This window comes from Anomaloglossus baeobatrachus, chromosome 4 (genome assembly GCF_048569485.1).
Source record: "Anomaloglossus baeobatrachus isolate aAnoBae1 chromosome 4, aAnoBae1.hap1, whole genome shotgun sequence".
Lineage (NCBI taxonomy): Eukaryota > Metazoa > Chordata > Amphibia > Anura > Aromobatidae > Anomaloglossus > Anomaloglossus baeobatrachus.
Window position 1 is genome coordinate 380287950 of NC_134356.1, and position 18526 is coordinate 380306475.

Below are 18526 nucleotides of genomic sequence, written 5' to 3' on the forward strand. Positions count from 1 at the left end.
TCTGTGACGTTGCAGCGACGTCCCGTCGCTGTCGCTGTGTGTGACATTCAGCAATGACCTGGCCCCTGCTGTGAGGTCGCCGGTCGTTGCTGAATGTCCAGCTTCATTTTTTGGTCGTCACTCTCCCGCTGTGACACACACATCGCTGTGTGTGACAGCGAGAGAGCGACGAAATGAAGCGAGCAGGAGCCGGCACTGGCACCTGCGGTAAGCTGTAACCAGCGTAAACATCGGGTAACCAAGGGAAGACCTTTCCCTGGTTACCCGATGTTTACGCTGGTTACCAGCCTCCGCCGCGCTTGCTGCCAGTGCCGGCTCCTGCACTGTGACATGTGGCTGCAGTATGCATCGGGTAATTAACCCAATGTATACTGTAGCAAGGAGAGCAAGGAGCCAGCGCTAAGCAGTGCGCGCGGCTCCCTGCTCTCTGAACTGTGACATGTAGCTGCAGCACACATCGGGTTAATTAACCCGATGTGTGCTGCAGGAGAGCAAGGAGCCAGCGCTAAGCGCGGCTCCCTGCTCTCTGCACATGTAGCACAGCGACGTTATGATCGCTGCTTCTGCTGTGTTTGACAGCTAAGCAGCGATCATAACAGCGACTTACAAGGTCGCTGTTACGTCACCGAAAATGGTGACGTAACAGCGACGTCGTTGTCGCTGTCATTTAGTGTGAACCCAGCTTTAGGCCCCCTTCACACGTCCGTGAAAAACACGCACGTGTGTTACGGGCCGTTTTTCGGGTCCGTGTCCCGTTTTTGTGTCCGTTTTTATGGTCCGTGTGGCACCTGTGTGAATTGCGTATGCTAGCCGTGTTTGTGTGCAGAACGTCCGTGTGTGCGTGTGGAATAAACGTGTATGTGAACGTGTAATGTCCGTGTGTAATGTCCGTGTGTGTGATGCACAATGTCGTTTATAAATGTCGGCTGACAGCAGACAGAGTTGCGCGATGAGAATGAACTCGGGTGAACTTCACCCGACTTCATCCTCATACCGCGGCTCTGTCTGTGTGCCGTGTACTGATTAGCGGTCACCTGTGAAGGATTCACCGGTGACCGCTAATCCCCCGATTGACTGAAGTGTCCCCCCCTCTCTCATACTCACCGATCCCCGATCACCGGCGCAGCGCTGCACGGCATTCACACGGCTGCGGCGGCTTTTACTATTTTGAAAAAGCCGGCCGCCCATTAAACAATCTCGTATTCCCTGCTTTCCCCGCCCACCGGCGCCTATGATTGGTTACAGTGAGACACGCCCCCACGCTGAGTGACAGGTGTCACACTGCACCCAATCACAGCAGCCGGTGGGCGTGTCTATACTGTGCAGTAAAATAAATAAATAAATAATTAAAAAAAAACGGCGTGCGGTTCCCCCCAATTTTAATGCCAGCCAGATAAAGCCATACGGCTGAAGGCTGGTATTCTCAGGATGGGGAGCTCCACGTTATGGGGAGCCCCCCAGCCTAACAATATCAGTCAGCAGCCGCCCAGAATTGCCGCATACATTATATGCGACAGTTCTGGGGCTGTACCCGGCTCTTCCCGATTTGCCCTGGTGCGTTGGCAAATCGGGGTAATAAGGAGTTATTGGCAGCCCATAGCTGCCAATAAGTCCTAGATTAATCATGTCAGGCGTCTATGAGACACCCTCCATGATTAATCTGTAAATTACAGTAAATAAACACACACACACCGGAAAAATCCTTTATTTGAAATAAAAAACACAAACACATTCCCTCATTACCAATTTATTAACCCCGACAAACCCTCCATGTCCGGCGTACTCCACGGACCTCCAGCGTCGCGTCCAGCTCTGCTGCATGGAGGTGACAGGAGCAGCAGAAGACACCGCCGCTCCGGTCACCTCCACGCAGCTAATGAGATGAGTAGCGCGATCAGCAGCTGTCAGTCTGGTAACTCGCGGTCACCGCTGGATCCAGTGACAGCGGGTAACCTCAGTGACAGCAGCTGATCGCGCTACTCATCTCATTTGCTGTGTGGAGGTGACCGGAGCGGCGGTGTCTTCTGCTGCTCCTGTCACCTCCATGCAGCAGAGCTGGACGCGACGCTGGAGGTCCGTGGAGTACGCCGGACATGGAGGGTTTGTCGGGGTTAATAAATTGGTAATGAGGGAATGTGTTTGTGTTTTTTATTTCAAATAAAGGATTTTTTCGGGTGTGTGTGTGTTTTTTTACTGTAACTTACAGATTAATCATGGAGGGTGTCTCATAGACGCCTGACATGATTAATCTAGGACTTATTGGCAGCTATGGGCTGCCAATAACTCCTTATTACCCCGATTTGCCAACGGCACCAGGGCAAATCGGGAAGAGCCGGGTACAGCCCCAGAACTGTCGCATATAATGTATGCGGCAATTCTGGGCGGCTGCTGACTGATATTGTTAGGCTGGGGGGCTCCCCATAACGTGGAGCTCCCCATCCTGAGAATACCAGCCTTCAGCCATATGGCTTTATCTGGCTGGCATTAAAATTGGGGGGAACCGCACGCCGTTTTTTTTTAATTATTTATTTATTTATTTTACTGCACAGTATAGACACGCCCACCGGCTGCTGTGATTGGGTGCAGGGTGACACCTGTCACTCAGCGTGGGGGCGTGTCTCACTGTAACCAATCATAGGCGCCGGTGGGCGGGGAAAGCAGGGAATACGAGATTGTTTAATGGGCGGCCGGCTTTTTCAAAATAGTAAAAGCCGCCGCAGCAGTGTGAATGCCGTGCAGCGCTGCGCCGGAGATCGGGGAACGGTAAGTATGAGAGAGGGGGGGAAACTGACCGACAGACTGTGAGAGAGGGACAGACAGACAGAGAGACCGACAGAGAGACAGAGAGACTGACCGACGGACTCAGGGAGATTGACCGACATACACAGAAATAGAAAGAATAGCCGACATCACTAGAAATAAAAACACCAAACGGACACGGACTATAGGTATATGCATACGTGTTTACTAACGTGTGTGCACATACCCATAGACTTTCATTGTGTCCACGTGTGCGTGCTCCGTGCAGATAACGGACATGCATCCGTGCCAAACGCAAACACATACGGATCACGGACACGCACACACGGACATAATGAAATAACGGACGTGTGACCACAATCATAGATTAACATTGGTGCACGTTTGGCCGTGTCTCCGGTATATACGGAAACGGACCAAACACGCACGTGTATCACGGACGTGTGAAGGGGGCCTTAGGTTGAGCTGCAAACAAGGTAGAAAGTTCTAGATTAAAATTCTGTATTTTATAAGAGCAAAATTTTATCTATTGATTGTACCTGCAATAATGTCAATTTTTACTGAGGCATGACCACTGTGAAACAGCATCACTGCTTCCTTGATAAAATGCCTCATGTTAGGCAGCTAGGCCTAAGGTACTATGTAAAAGTCAGAGAGGCATTTCCATGGGTGACACTTATAATGCCCTTATATATTTGGATAAACAATAGATATTTGATTTATTGTTAATCTTTTTTTACATTTACTATTGACACAAGCTGAAAGTAAAAACTGATGGAATACTAATCTTTGACCATTCATTTTGTTAAATATAGTCTATAAAAAAGTAACTATTATTTCTGTGTTGATTTTTATACCTACATGGTGCTTTTTAAGGAGCCTGATGGTTTTTAAGTGACCCACACCAGTTTTGGACCCATTCGTGGTCAACCATAAATGAAACAATGGGGACAGTTCTCAAAATAATTTTACTAAATTTGTGAAAAGTTTTGTAAGTATATCTGGAGAAGATTCACTTTCATGAGAATGAACGGTCATTCAGATAACTTCCCCTCATAAAGCACAACTATAAAATGATGTAATAAATAAAGTACAACTCTTTTGGTTGCGTGATTGCTTACAAAAGATGTTGCCATTAAACCTCTTAAAACCATTTCTATCACATTTTTAGTTAGATGTTGAGATGTTGTAAGTCATAAAAAGCATATGCCTGCAACCATTGTGTTTCTACCATACCACCTGGTATGGATTTAGAGTATGATATACACAAGCCATGGAATTTGCCATAAAACAGCACAGTTTTGAATGTTTTCTAACCTTTTACTTTTGTGTACTTACAAATAAATGCTGTTTATGTTACTTTTTTATCACAAGATTTTTGGCTATATTAAACTGACATTTTAATAGTGATGAGTAAATATACTTCAGTAGAATTGAATTCTACTTCAATATCACAAAAATGAGCATTTGACAAAATATGGATTTTGTTAGTAATTTGCTTACAAGCGGATTCAGCAAAATGGTAGCAGGCTGGCCGCCATTTTGCTGAACCATAAAGGACAATCGAATGGTTAAAAAATCAAAACAAATTCTTATGCTCACCTTAAGCCTGCTTTACACCTTACGATATCACATACGCTATCGTATGCGATGTGGCCCGCCCCCATCGTATGTGCGGCACATTCAATTTGTTGACCATGTCGCACAAACGATTATTTCCCGTCACACGTACTTACCCTTCAATACGACCTCGATGTGGGCGGCAAACATCCACTTCCTGGAGTGGGAGGGCCAATCGGCGTCACAGCGACATCACGTGGCAGACGGCCAATAGAAGCGGAGGGGCGGAGATGAGCGGAATGTAAACATCCCGCCCACCTCCTTCCTTACGCATTTCCGGCGGGACACAGGTAAGATCTGTTCATCGTTCCCGGGGTGTCACACACTGCGATGTGTGCTACCTCGGGAACATTGAACAACCCGACGTGCAATTTTTAGCAAATGAACGACGTGTATGCGATGAACGGTTTTACGTTCAATCGCAATCGCACGTAGCTGTCACATGCTACAACAACACTAACGATGCCGGATGTGCGTCACTTACGACGTGACCCTGCCCAACACATCGTTAGATTTGTTGTAGCGTGTAAAGCCCGCTTTACCGCTCATCTCTATGATCCCACCACTCTCCACCATTTCCCACTTGTTCCTCTTTGCATCTTATTATCACAGCCATGGAGAGCTGCATCCTCAAGTGTTTTCACGTTCGGCCAGGACTTTCGGGACTGATGATCACTGTGATGTTTCTGCGCATGTGCCCATGAAGCCACGGTGCCCATAAAGCCACAAAAAATGTACTGTGCCTCATAAGAGCCTGAGGTCCCGGCCAAGCTTGATGAGGTTATTCAATGTTTGACAGCAGTGAGAAAAAAGTGAAAGGAGGTCTGGACAGACGACGACAAAGAGCAATGGTGGCAGAAAGGTAAGAGATGAGATCAGTATATTTTTTTTATTTGTTTATATCTTATGTTTATTATGCTCTAGGGCTTATGGAGAGACCCCAGTACATAATAAGGTTCATTAAATCTTGGAGAATAAAATCTCTGCAAATCAAATTTCCATGGAAAATCTGCACAAACAGGGGAAATAGAATTGTACCTGATCCCCTCATTTCTAATCACCACCTTTGTAATCAATTTTATATTACTCAAATGCAACCAAGAGTAAAAATATTGAAATTTCAGTTTTGAGTCTACAGCACCCTTGCAGACATATGTGTCTCTATTTGCCTATATAAAGAATAAAATCCCTTTATATTGTGATATTGCAGCAATAGTTCCTACTATTCCTTTCTACCTGTTAAAAAAGCATTTTTAGCAAAAATATTTTAATCCTTTCTAAATATGTATGTTCTGTAATGTAGGAGCATTAAAATACTTACCAATCACTGTTTTCCCCGGTCTCAAAAACACCTCTACTTCTCTTCTGGATCATGACTTCAAGTCAGACACAAAAGGGTTTATGTGAAAACTGGAAGTAGCTTTCACAATTTAATAGTGATGGGTGAACCCCCCGATGTTCGTGTTTGGGAAACTAGCCCAAACTTTTTGTAAAGTTCGAGTTCGAGTTCTGAGATAACGCGAACTTGCATCTGAACCCCGAACTTGGACTTTACAGTTATGGGATGGGGTGGGGGGGTCTGTAAAATAAAAAATATAGTTAATAATAAACGTTATAATCATAATTAACAGGTAAAGCGACGTGTCCTTTAGACCTGCTCAGCCGCTGTCTCTGATCATTAATTTCCGATGGTAATCACTGCACTGTTTTTCACTCGGCAGTTTTCAGCATTTTTCGGTCGTGTTCATGGTGATGTCAGGGTTCAGGTTCCATGAGCCATGGACTCGATTGAACTTTGACTGTCATTGTGCGAGTCTCGCATCGGTATCACCCGGCACGGGGCACACTCTCCTTACAGGAGCAGGTTCGCTGCATGTATTTCCATGCAGCTCAGGTGCTCCTGTCAGGAGAGTGTGCACCGTGCTGGGTGATATCAATGCAAGACACGCAAGAGTCATACGCAAGCCTTAGCTGTGCACTCGGGTGAAGTCTCTGATAGCTCTCAGCTGATTCTGTGTGAGCAAACCTGTGTTTGTCTTCTCGCACAGATGTAGCAGAGCTGAAGATGCTCACCCACCTTTGGACTATGTCAGAGGTTTTATTGGGTAATGAAGATGGAGTCCTAAATCTCTTGTGTTTTATTTCTAGTAAAATATTTATTTTCTCTGTGTTGTTTTATTTTTGTGTTAAAATAAGACAATCTCAGATGCTGTCACAGAGTGGGTGTGTGTGATTGGATGCTGGAGTAACCTGAAACCAGCCCATAACCTGAAACTAGCATCTCGAATATATGGGCAGATTCCAGGTTACTCCAACAGCCAATCAAAAGACGCCCATTCTGCGTTACAGCGTCTGAGATTGGCTGTTGGGTCCCTCACACATATAGTAGTGTAAAAATAAATAAATAATTAAAAAAATGACATAGCACTCCGCGGTATTTTTGATTCTCAGTGCAGATAAAGCGGACGGCTACAGGAGGCCATCTCATCTGCCTGGCTTTACCTTGGATGGCAATCAAAATACAGGAAAGCCCATTATTTTTTTTATAAATTATTTAAAAAAATAATAATAAAAATAATGCTTGGGCTCTCCTCTAGTCTTTTAAAACCAAGCAGCTGGGGGCTAGGATTCTCCGCAGCCCACAGCCTTCTCTGGAAATGGTGCATTGTTTCTTAGTGACATTTCTAGGCGCTTTACCTGGCTCGTCTAGCAGCCCTTATGGCGATGGCAAGCTGGATAATAAAGGGGTTAATACCAGCTTTGTATTCTCAGCTGGTACTAAGCCCAAAAATCATGGGGTCATGCCAAATTAGACATGGCCACCATGAATTTCTAGTAAACAGTAAAAAGAAAAACACAACACAGAATTTTTTTATTAGAAATAAAACAAAAAAACATTTAGAGACTCAATCTTTATTATAAAAAATCCTTTGTCTGACATAGTCCACAGGGAGAGCAATGTCAGTTCTGCTTCATCGCTCTGTAGAGACAAACATCTCTACAGAGTGAGAAGCAGGCTGACACTGAGGCTATGATTCCACTTGCGTTTGACTCCTGCGAGTCTTGCATCGGTATCATCCAGCATGGCGCACATACCGATGTGAGACTTGCATAGTCAAAGTTCAAAGTTATCGGAACCGGAAAGTATAATCATAATGTTTTTTACTAATGTGCTTTTTTTTTTACATTCCCTGGAACCGAACAAATTATTTTATTTTAGTTAGCCATTAAAAGGTATCACAAGATTATAATTTTGTTCCTCTCACTGAGAACATTCAATAATTTTGGAACCGAACTGTAACACGAGCTTCCCAGGAAAACTTGTGTTCGGGACCGTTTTCACGAACTGTATGTGAACTTTACAATTCGGGTTTGCCCATCACAACAATGAAAGTTTACAGGTTTATATTGGAGCAAGTAGCATTGTCCCATACAACAGTTCTTGTGTGAGAGGGCAAAAATGAGGAAAGCTCACGTGACCCAGAAGAAGACAGAGGAAAGTTTAACCTCTTCAACCCCAGGCGATTTTCAATTTTTTTGTTTTAGTTTTTTCCTCCCCTTCCTCCAAGAGCCATAACTTTTTTATTTTTCTATCAATATAGCCATATGGGGCTTGTTTTTTGTGGGACAAGTTGTACATTTGAATGACACCATTCATTCTGCCCCATATTGTACTGGAAAATGGGAAACAAAAAAAATCCAACTATGAAGAAACTGCAAGAAAAGTGCAGTTGCACAATTGTTTTGTTTTTGTTTTTTTCTAATATATTATTTATGATGATTACTGTTTGTTAAAACTGACCTTGCATTATAATTCCCTAGGTCAGTATGAGTTAGTAAATACCAAACATGTATAGTTTTACTTTCATTGGTGGAAAAAAATTAAGTTTGTAAAACAAAAAAAAAAAGAATTGTGCCTTTGGCGCCCTCCCTTACCTTAGACCCCTAGCCTTCTCATTTTTTGGGATCTGGGGCTCCGTGATGGCTTATTTTTTGCGCCTTAATCTGACATTTTTAATTATACAATTTTTTAATAGATTCAATGTTTTGATCACCTGTTATTGCATTTCTATGCAATGTAAAAAAAATGTAATTCTGGTGTTTAGATTTTTTTCTCACTATGCTCTTTACTGATCAGATTAATACATTTTAGATTTTGATAGATTGGACACTTTTTTAAATGCGGCTATAGAAAATATATTTTTTTATTTATTTAATATATATTATTATTGTTGTTGGTTTATTTTCAATGGGTCAAAAGGGGGTGATTTGAATTTTTAGAAGTTTTTTCATATTTTTAAAAACTTTTTAAAACTTTTTTTATGATTTTACTAGTTCCTTTAGGGAACTTTATGCCTACACACTCCGATCATTTCTCCTGATCAGGATAAATTCTGATCTGCTGTGAGTGCTTGCGCTCTGCCAGCATTCCCAGGAAGCATGTTATGGCAGTGACAGGGGTCATCTTCTGGCCCCACACTGTTATGGCAACCCATTGGTGCTCTATGAATCCATCATGGAGCTCCCGATTATGGCGGGGAACAGCGCAATCTATGCAAGAGGGTGTTAGATCACGCTGTCAGAGTTTGACAGAGCAATATAAGGGGTTAACAGGCGCAGTTGGATTGGAGATCCACCTACACCTGTTACCTCCACATGTCTTAGGATCATATGAGAAGACACGTGTGGGGAAAAATGCGGGTTCACCCTGCGAGCCCGCATTACCGAGACAGACATGGCCAAGAACATGTATATATGTCCTTGGTTGTGAAGGGGTTAAAAATGGTGAAGAAGGTAATCAGTAAGAATTTTAATGCATTTATACATCATCACATACATGTTTAGAAAGGATTAGGGGATAAAAATTTTGATTGCTTTTTTAACATACATTTGTAAGGATAATATGAAGTAGAGGATAGAAAGAAGAAGGTATAGCTGTAGAATCAGACTGCAAAGGGATGGATTGAGGTCTCTAACTATAGAGGAATATAGATACTGTAAGCATAAGCGCTATAGCCGTAAGATAGTAGGACAATATTAAAATAATTGGCAATCACTTTTTCTTTTAGATTCATTGCACCTAAAAAATAGATGTGAGTTGTCAAGAGGGTGTCTTCAAGGTCTAAGGGACTGTTTACAAAGACTGACCGCCAGCACTAAAAAGCCGCCAATCAGTAAACCTTTACCGATCGGTGGTCATGTAATAGCCATTTACACAGGCAGACTGCAGTAAATGATGCAAACTGGTCAACCTGTGATACATTTCCTAGCGTGCCTAGGCCTCAATAGTTCTCGGCATTGCAAGTCCTATTCACTTCTCCCGATGAATGAGTGTTTTTTTTTTTGTTCATCAGGTGATCAGCAACATGTTTACACGGAAAGATTACGATGAACTGAGCATTCTTGAGAAAAATTATTCACAATTATCTTTCAGTGCAAATGCAGCTTAATAGTCAGTATATAAATACACAATAGACATAATAGGAAAAGCATTAGTGCGTCCTAGTAGCCAAAGTAAAAAATGCAGTGTGATTCCCTTGGAATGCTCCATATTGTGGAAAACCTTTTTGTTTTGCTCTTAGAGGCTGGGAAAGGACAGATTCACGATGTCTGTGTTTTCAATTAATTCTAACTGCATCTATTTTACAAAGAAATTATACAATCAGATTAAAGAAAATCCCTCTAATCTTTACTTCAATCCCATGAATTAGTTTGTAGTTGTAAATTTTCTGGATTGGTATAATAAAAATCTTGGCATGTAAGCTAACTGCACGATCTGTTTGGTTGATTGTAAATTAATAGCAGAGTAGTTAGTATTTTCCGGGATGTCCTAACAATTAAATATATTTATTTTTTTAATTCACGAGAACTATAAAAAGGTATTGAGACCTAATACACACAAATGAAGGCTGCAGGATGATCTTGAAAAAGCTTTACACGTGGCTGATTTTACATCCATTTTGACAAGAATTTTATGCCTACATCTGTATGAAATGTGTATCCCATACTTGTGAAAGGAATTTTCCACAAAGCATTTTGGCTGTTTGATAGAAAAACAATCTGTGATATATATTTTGCCACTTATATTGATTAGAATCCAAGAGGATGAGCCCCATTGAATTTTCATGCTAATCTGCTGAATACACATATCAAAAATGAAAGGGTACACATACAGATTTATCAGAATTCCTAAAAATGTAATTAGATTTAAATTTGATGTGTGAATATACCCTTAGGGAGAATATTGTCCTAGGTATGCCATGTGTGGTATGATCGAGCAGGGTACTATAGGATAGAAACATAGGTTAGAATAATTATGGACAAACTATTGGTGCACCCTTTGCAGCTTCTGCGCAGTTTCCATTCCAAAAATGCAGCAAAAGATTTAGTATTGTGAGGCGATGAAAAATATAATATATCATATTTAAAGGTCGCTATATTTGCCCTAGAATGTGCTTGAAGACTCTGTGAGACCGTCTGGAGTGTGTTGCAGTCATAGTCACCGCTGTGAGTGCAACACAATATAAAAGAGTATGGACTTGGTTAAGATATTTTGTTTAATTAAATCAGTTAGGGCTTTTATTTTTGGAGAGTTCCAGAGGTTTGGCAGTGGGACGGAACTCTCTCTCCAGTCCAGGTTTTGCAATACGCCCATGTCCGGGGAATACCTTTAATCCTGCAGAGCACAGCAGGGTGTATCCCACTTGGGTGATCCACACAGTTGGAATAGTATGTGCTATGTGAGAGCTGGCTGTGTGGAACAACACAGGCTAGTACTGAATTATCTGGACATTGTTTGGACTGAATTTTTTTACGTGAACCGGCTGCGCACCGGATTCAGTTCTGTAACACTTCTTGGTGTGAATATAGACTGTTGATTTGAACAAGAACCTCGGTCACTGCCTCACATGACTGGCTCTAAAAAGCTGATGCTTCATAATGTGTAGATAGCCTAAGAGGAATTTATATTTTATGTTAACTCTTTAAAAGATTTTTTTAAATTTTACCTTCTGAGCATGATGGGATATTACACACTTCATGACGAACTGCCGGGTTTTTTGTGAAACACCAGGGTCCTCCTTCTTCTCCTTTAGGATTCCGACAATAGTTTTCATTGAGGTCTTTACTTTGGTAGCTCGAATGCAAAAAGCTAGTTTTAAAATGACATTATAGCACATGTTGTAGTAAGTGGTAACATAAAAGTTAGTATGAAAATTTAGCATGCACTACCAATGTAAAGAAATTTTAGTATGCCCGCTATTCATGTAATAACATGCCCTATTTGTGCCAATCATGCCAGTAGTAATGTTAGCCATATCACCGCTCCCAAAATAAGCAATATTAATTAGCAGCTGACATTGTAAACACCACTAATTACCAGCCTTCTTGTGACAGCTGAATGTATATTATTAGATGAGATGCTTCTTCTCATAGGTAAAAGCTAATGATATACATTGGAAAGTACAGTCTTGTAATTAGACACTAAATGTTGGTAAATAATTTGTAAACAAACGAGCCATAAAACTAACAAACATTTAGTACAAGAAAAAGAAGGGTTAGCTTACGGAAAATAAGAGTTGTTGTAGTAGAGATTCCATAGAAGCAACGTGTAAATAATTAGTTTTTGCACACGAGGAACAAGTAGAACAAATACACTTATACAAATGAACAGAAGTCTGTCACTAAACAGCGTAATATAACCGGTAATGGGTTGTCAGGGGGGTTTCCAGGTGTTGGACTTCCACTGATCTGCTCATCTGATATTGGTAATCTATCTAAAGGATACATCAACAATATCCTGTCCTGAAAAATACCTTTAAAGGGAAACTGTCAGCTGATTCATGCTTCCCGAACCACGTGCATAATGATTTAGAGTCACTCTAGTCACCTCATCCCTGGTACTATTTAAAGAGAACCAACCAGCAGGATTTTAATATATAAAGTAAAGCTAGTGCTATACTGGAGCTAGGATGCTGCATGTAACCATACTTTTTGTTCAGAGATTGGATGTTTTATTTCAGAAATATATGCAAGTAAAGTTACAGGAACGCACTGCTATTTGATTGACAGGTGCAACAGGAAGGGAATATATGGGTCGGGTCTTGCTATCTATTGCCACACCTGTCTGCCTGTTTGGCCTTGGTAGATGCTAAACTGTATGGGCTACTTCCAGGTATGAATCATTTCTGTCACATGATAGGGCATGTTTGAAATGCAACCAATACAGTCTAACATTTACCAAGGGCCATGCAGCAGACAGGGGCGGGAATAGAAAGCAAAACATGACCCATATATTCCCGCTCTTGTTGTACCTGTCAATACCAGTGCATTTTTGTAACTTTACTAATTGATTGCTCTCAGTGAGAGAAACAAAATTATAATCTTGTAGTTCTGATACCATTTAATGGCGAACTGAAATAAAATAAATGATGTTACAAAGCAAGCTTTCGAGACCTCAGGTCTCTTCATCAGGCATGGTATGACAAAATATCTGAAGAAACACAAATACATAAAAACATCGGTGGATCGGAAACCTATTGACCGTCCCAAATACCTGAGATGGGACAGCTTCCACCCAAAACACATTAACCCCTTCAGCCCCGGGGCACTTTCCGTTCTTGCGTTTTTGTTTTTTGCTCCCCTTCTTCCGAGAGCCGTAACTTTTTTATTTTTCCGTCAATCTTGCCATATGAGGGCTTGTTTTTTGTGGGACAAGTTGTACTTTTAAATGAAACCATAAGTTTTACCATATGGTGTACTGGAAAGCAGCAAAAAAATTCCAAGTGTGGAAAAATTGCAAAAAAAGTGTGATGGCACAATAGTTTTTGGGATGTTTTATTCACGGTGTTCACTATATGGTAAAACTGATGTGTAGGTATGATGCCTGAGGTCGGTGCGAGTTTGTAGACACCAAACATGTATAGATTTACTTGTATCTAAGGGGTTAAAAAAAATTCACAAGTTTGTCCAATAAAAGTGGCGCACGTTTTGCGCCATTTTCCGAAACACGTAGCGTTCTTATTTTTTGGGATCTATGGTTCAGTGATGGCTTATTTTTTGCGTCTCGAGCTGATTTTTCTAATGGTAGCGTTTTTGCGCAGATGCTACGTTTTGATCGCCTGTTATTGCATTTTGCGTAAAACTTGCGGCGACCAAAAAACGTAATTTTGGCGTTTGGAATTTTTTAGCCACTACGCCGTTTACCAATCAGATTAATTGATTTTATATTTTGATAGATCAGGCATTTCTGAACGCGGCGATACCAAATATGTGTATATTTATTTATTTTTTAACCCTTTAATTTTCAATGGGGGGAAAGGGGGGTGATTTGAACTTTTAGGTTTTTTGTTTTTTTTTTTAATTTTTTAAAACTTTTTTTTACTTTTTTTATTTTATTTTACTAGTCCCCCTAGGGGGCTATAGCGATCAGCAATCCGATTGCTGATCGCTATCTGCTGATCACAGCTATACCGCTGTAAACAGCAGAAATAGCCACTTTCTTTTTTCCTCTGCTCCGTGCCGAGGAAGAATGAAAGTGAAACTTCATAGCAGCAGGCGTCATCACATGACCCTGTGCTACGATGACAAGCACCGAACGTCACGTGATCACTCACGTGACGTCCGGAGGGGGCGGCGGTAAGTAAAAAACATGGCCGCGCGCATATAGATCTCGCTGCCAGACTTTGGCAGCGAGATCTAAGGGGTTAATGTTCCGGGTGGAATGCGATTCCACTCGGAACATGTAGGCACACATGTCAGCTGTTGAAAACAGCTGATATGTGTGCCGATCCACGCCGCCTGTTGCGGCAGGGGGCGGGGCTTACCGTGACACGATCCATGACGGAAAGATCCGTCCATGGTCGTGAAGGGGTTAAAAAGTCCATTGTCTACAGACAGGTCATCTGATATAATCACATCTGTTCCAGCCCAGCAGACAGAGATGAACACTACACATCTTAAACAGACATTTTTAAAACAAGGCTACCAAGAGAAGAAGAAAATTGCTTCAATACAAGCAAAAAGAGGAAAATATTCGTGTACCTGTTCAACTGGCTAACATGGTACCAAAACTTTTTCTTTTAACTAAAAATGTAACTTTACTTGCACATATTTCTGAAATAAAATATCCAATCTCAGAACAAAGCTATGCTCACATTCAGCATCCTAGCACCAGTATAGCACTGGATTTACTTTATATATGAAAATCCTGCTGGTTGGATCTCTTTAAGTTATGTTTTCTCTGAATTGTGGTAGCATTATAGAGTAAAAGATACATGCAAAGATGTAGCCGGTCTTTGATTCATGCTATATGTTTTTCAGGCAGGAGCAATCAACTGACAGGTTACCTTTAGAAATTTTTATAGTATCATTAGGGAGTATACATCCATTATCCATTCATTTTATTTACAATATTGCATGTCCATATAAAATGTAAATCAGGCTGAAAGAGGCGTTAAATAAATTCACTATGAATGCTACTGCTAATGGAGCTAAATAGGGTTTATCAGATTCTTCTCTGATCATGGCTGTTGTCTCAGCAGAGTGTCTGTGATTTAGGCTGAGTTCACATGTCCAGTAATCATCTGGTAGAACGGATCCAGCAGAGATACGTTGGCAAAATAGTTGTGCAAAAGCAACTTTTTTGTCTGTTTTTAAATAGCTGATTTCTGCGAACCCATTTTTTAGCACTGAAGTCTATAGAAAACAGATATGTTAACTCCTTCACCCCTGGCCGAATTTCTGATTTCTGTTTTGTTTTTTTTTTGCTCCCCTTCTTCCGAGAGCCATAACTTTTTATTTTTCCATCAATATTGCTATATCAGGGCTTGTTTCTTGCGGGATGAGTTGTACTTTTAAATGAAACCATACGTTTTACCATACAGTGTACTGGAAAACCTCAACAAAATTCCAATTCCAGAAAAATTGCAAAAAAAAGTGCAATTGCATGAATGTTTTGTGATATTTTATTCACCATGTTCACTATCTGGTAAACCTAATGTATCGGTATGATTCCTCAGGTCGGCATGAATTTGTAGGTTTACTTTTATCTAAGGGGTTGAAAATAATTCAGAAGTTTGTCCAAAAAAGTGGCGCAATGTTTGCGCCATTTTCCGCAACCCTTAGCATTCTTATTTTTTTTACATCTATGGCTCACTGATGGCTTATTTCTTGCATCTCAAGCTGACATTTGTTAATGGTACCATTTTTGCGCTGATGCTACATTTTGATCACTTGTTATTGCATTTGCAGCAACCAAAAAAACGCAATTTTGGTGTTTGGAATTTTTTGCTGCTACGCCATTTCTTGATCGATTAATTTTATATTTTAATATTTTGGGCAGAAATAAAAATATACACTCATTTGGTATCGCCGCATTCAGAAATTAATGTGGAGATACCAAATTATTGTATATTTTATTTTTTTTAATCCTTTAATTTTCAATGGGGGGAATGAGGGTGATTTGAACTTTTAGGTTTTTTATTTATTTATTCATTTTTTTAAACTTTTTTTATTTTACTAGTCCCCCTAGGGAACTATAAGGATCAGCAGTCTGATCACTCATTCTTTTACTGGTGATCACAGCTACACAGCTGTGATCACCAGAAATACTCACCTCTTGTTACTGGCAGCACTCGGCCAGGTGAAACAAGAAGGGACTCATCATGGCAACAAGAGTCATCACATGACCCTGTTCTACCATGAAAACTATCGGCTCACAGTAATCATGTCACAGCGCTGCCGATGGGGCCAGGTAAGTGAAGATTTACCGCAGTGGGGATTTAAATCGCGAAGTCGCATTTTGAGATCTCAATTTAAGGGATTAACAGGCAAGGGTGGACAGTGGACCCACTCTTGCCTGCGAGGCACACATGTCAGCTGTTTAAATCAGCTGACATGTGAGCGGATCAGTGGCAGCTGCCCGCAGCAGCTGCTGGTGATTACAACTATATAGGTGAGGACGTACCGTTACGACCCGCGATCATTAAAGGGTTAACGGATTGCCATTTATCTTCTATTTTAAACTGATCCATTAAGCAAAAAATGTATTCTTTACAAATGCAAGAAAAACAGATAGCTAATTAAAGGATCCATTTTAAATAGACTTCAAAATTAAAATAATGGATCCAGCTAAAATAAATTAATTAAAAATAGACAAAAAAGTTGTGATTCCTCATCTTTTTGCCATTGAATTGCTGATGGATCCATTCTAGTGGATGATTACTGAACATGTGTACTCAGCCTTTCAGTAATTTTGCTTCTGTGGTTGGGTACATAGGCAAACGATCACAATCATGTATCGTATGTGTTGTTTCCAATATCCATGCAGGAAAGGGTTATAATAAGACCAGAAATTTACACATGTTGTAAAATATGGGAGAGATAGTTTTGTTTTTTATGAAGATCGATTTTGTAAACATCCTTGTAAGTATTGCCACAAGAAAGTTCTATCTTTGGAAGGATCGAAGCAAGGAAAATCAGTACGCTAATATACAACAGTTCTTTGAAAAGCCCAAATAAAACATCTTGTTCTCAGCCCTGCTACATCTGTATTCTACTGGGGAAAAATCTGAGTGGTGCCAAAATAAAAAAAAAAGTTTTCTTTAAACATTACTCGTACACACACCAATACGAATAAAGAGGAAATCAGTCATTAAGGAGAAAGGGGCTGACTCAGTTTACGCTTCTCAGTTCTCAAGATCGGAAATGACATAAAACAGAACATTACTACAAGCCTCTCTTGTAAAAAAAAATATGAAGAAAATAGCCCCAAATTACTACACAATGCGTTCCTTGACATAAACATGGAAACCACCTTCCTAAAAACAGATGTTGCGATGAAGTTGTTCTATGAATGTTAGCCCACACATTAACAAGCAGCAAATGTTCAATTGTTTAATTCTTTCTCTTTCTAATTGCTCTCTGCACATGAGTCTGTACTAATGACATCATGAGATATTTTCCTGGGGTAATAAACAAAATAGCGTGCGGCTACTTCATTTGTCGGGTGACCTTTGCAATCTCTGACTGTAAAGAATGATGAGAAAACAATAATAATCAAAGCAGCATGCATTAAGTCTGAGCCTGGCATCATGCAGTATCTGCTTACGTGCATTAAAGTCTAATTGTCGGGTTAACGAGCCAGACCTTTATTAAAATATCTATCGTCATCAATGATTCAGTAGTAAATGTTTAGCCACTGATTCTAACAACCAAAGACATGGTGCCACACACAAACTAAATCTGTCTATATACATATACTGGAGTAGATCAGTCTATTCCTTACTCTACTCCTTTTACACATCATACAGTAATCACCACCTCTAAACTTCCAGAAAGTCTCGTCAATCTTAAGTTTTACTTTGTGCAGCTGACCACCCGAGGGGATAGCACTACCAATTATTTTGAAGAATAGCACCCTTAGGCTATATCTCATATTGGACTAATGGGACCTTTGCACTTTGTAATTCAATAACCACAATTTGTTGGTACCAACTGTTGTTCACTAATCGATAAGAAAACAAATGGCTAATTAGAGATGTGTTTCTAAAGGTGATATTTGTAAGTTGGAAAAGTTGTAAGGCTTTTACTAATGGGAGTATATAATTAAAAATGTATTAATTGTTTAAAACATATTTTACTAAATACCTTTTTATTCCATTTTTTTTCCATTTCCACAGACCATGAATAGAACACTCTAACATAAAAGTTAATGAATACGTCTAGATTATATTTGGCCATGGTGTGTGTGTGTAGCTCATATAAACCATATATATCTGAATATATGTCTGCCCCTAAACTCATGATTCATGAACAAAATCTGTTTAGTTGTTATAAATTGCCATATACTTCATAAGTATAGATTAATATGTCACACTGGATAACACTGTTTACCAACAGATATGGGGTTAATAACTTAATATGCACATAAACAGTATTAAGGTGCAGTCACACGAACGTATGACTCGTGCAAGTTTCGCATCGTATCACACGGCACGGTTGTACACTCTCCTGACAGAAGCGGGTCGGCTGCATGTATTTCTATGCAGCTAACACGCTCCTGTCTGGAGAGTGTGTTGCCGCACCAGGTGATGCGATGCAAGACTCACGCAAGTCATATGCTCATGTGAGCATACCCCTAGAAAGG

General features: G+C 40.5%; 1 protein-coding gene across 2 annotated transcripts in view; it reads right to left on the reverse strand.

The window, feature by feature from the left end:
* Window positions 1-18526, reverse strand: part of HGF (hepatocyte growth factor) — a 262687-nt gene that overhangs the window by 185202 nt on the left and 58959 nt on the right. Inside the window, exon 5 of one of the 2 annotated variants that reach the window (XM_075342579.1) lies at window positions 11388-11515. In XM_075342579.1, the coding sequence (XP_075198694.1) occupies window positions 11388-11515 (128 nt within the window). Of the gene's footprint in view, window positions 1-11387; window positions 11531-18526 lie in introns of both variants that reach the window. The other variant, XM_075342578.1, reaches the window with a different exon arrangement.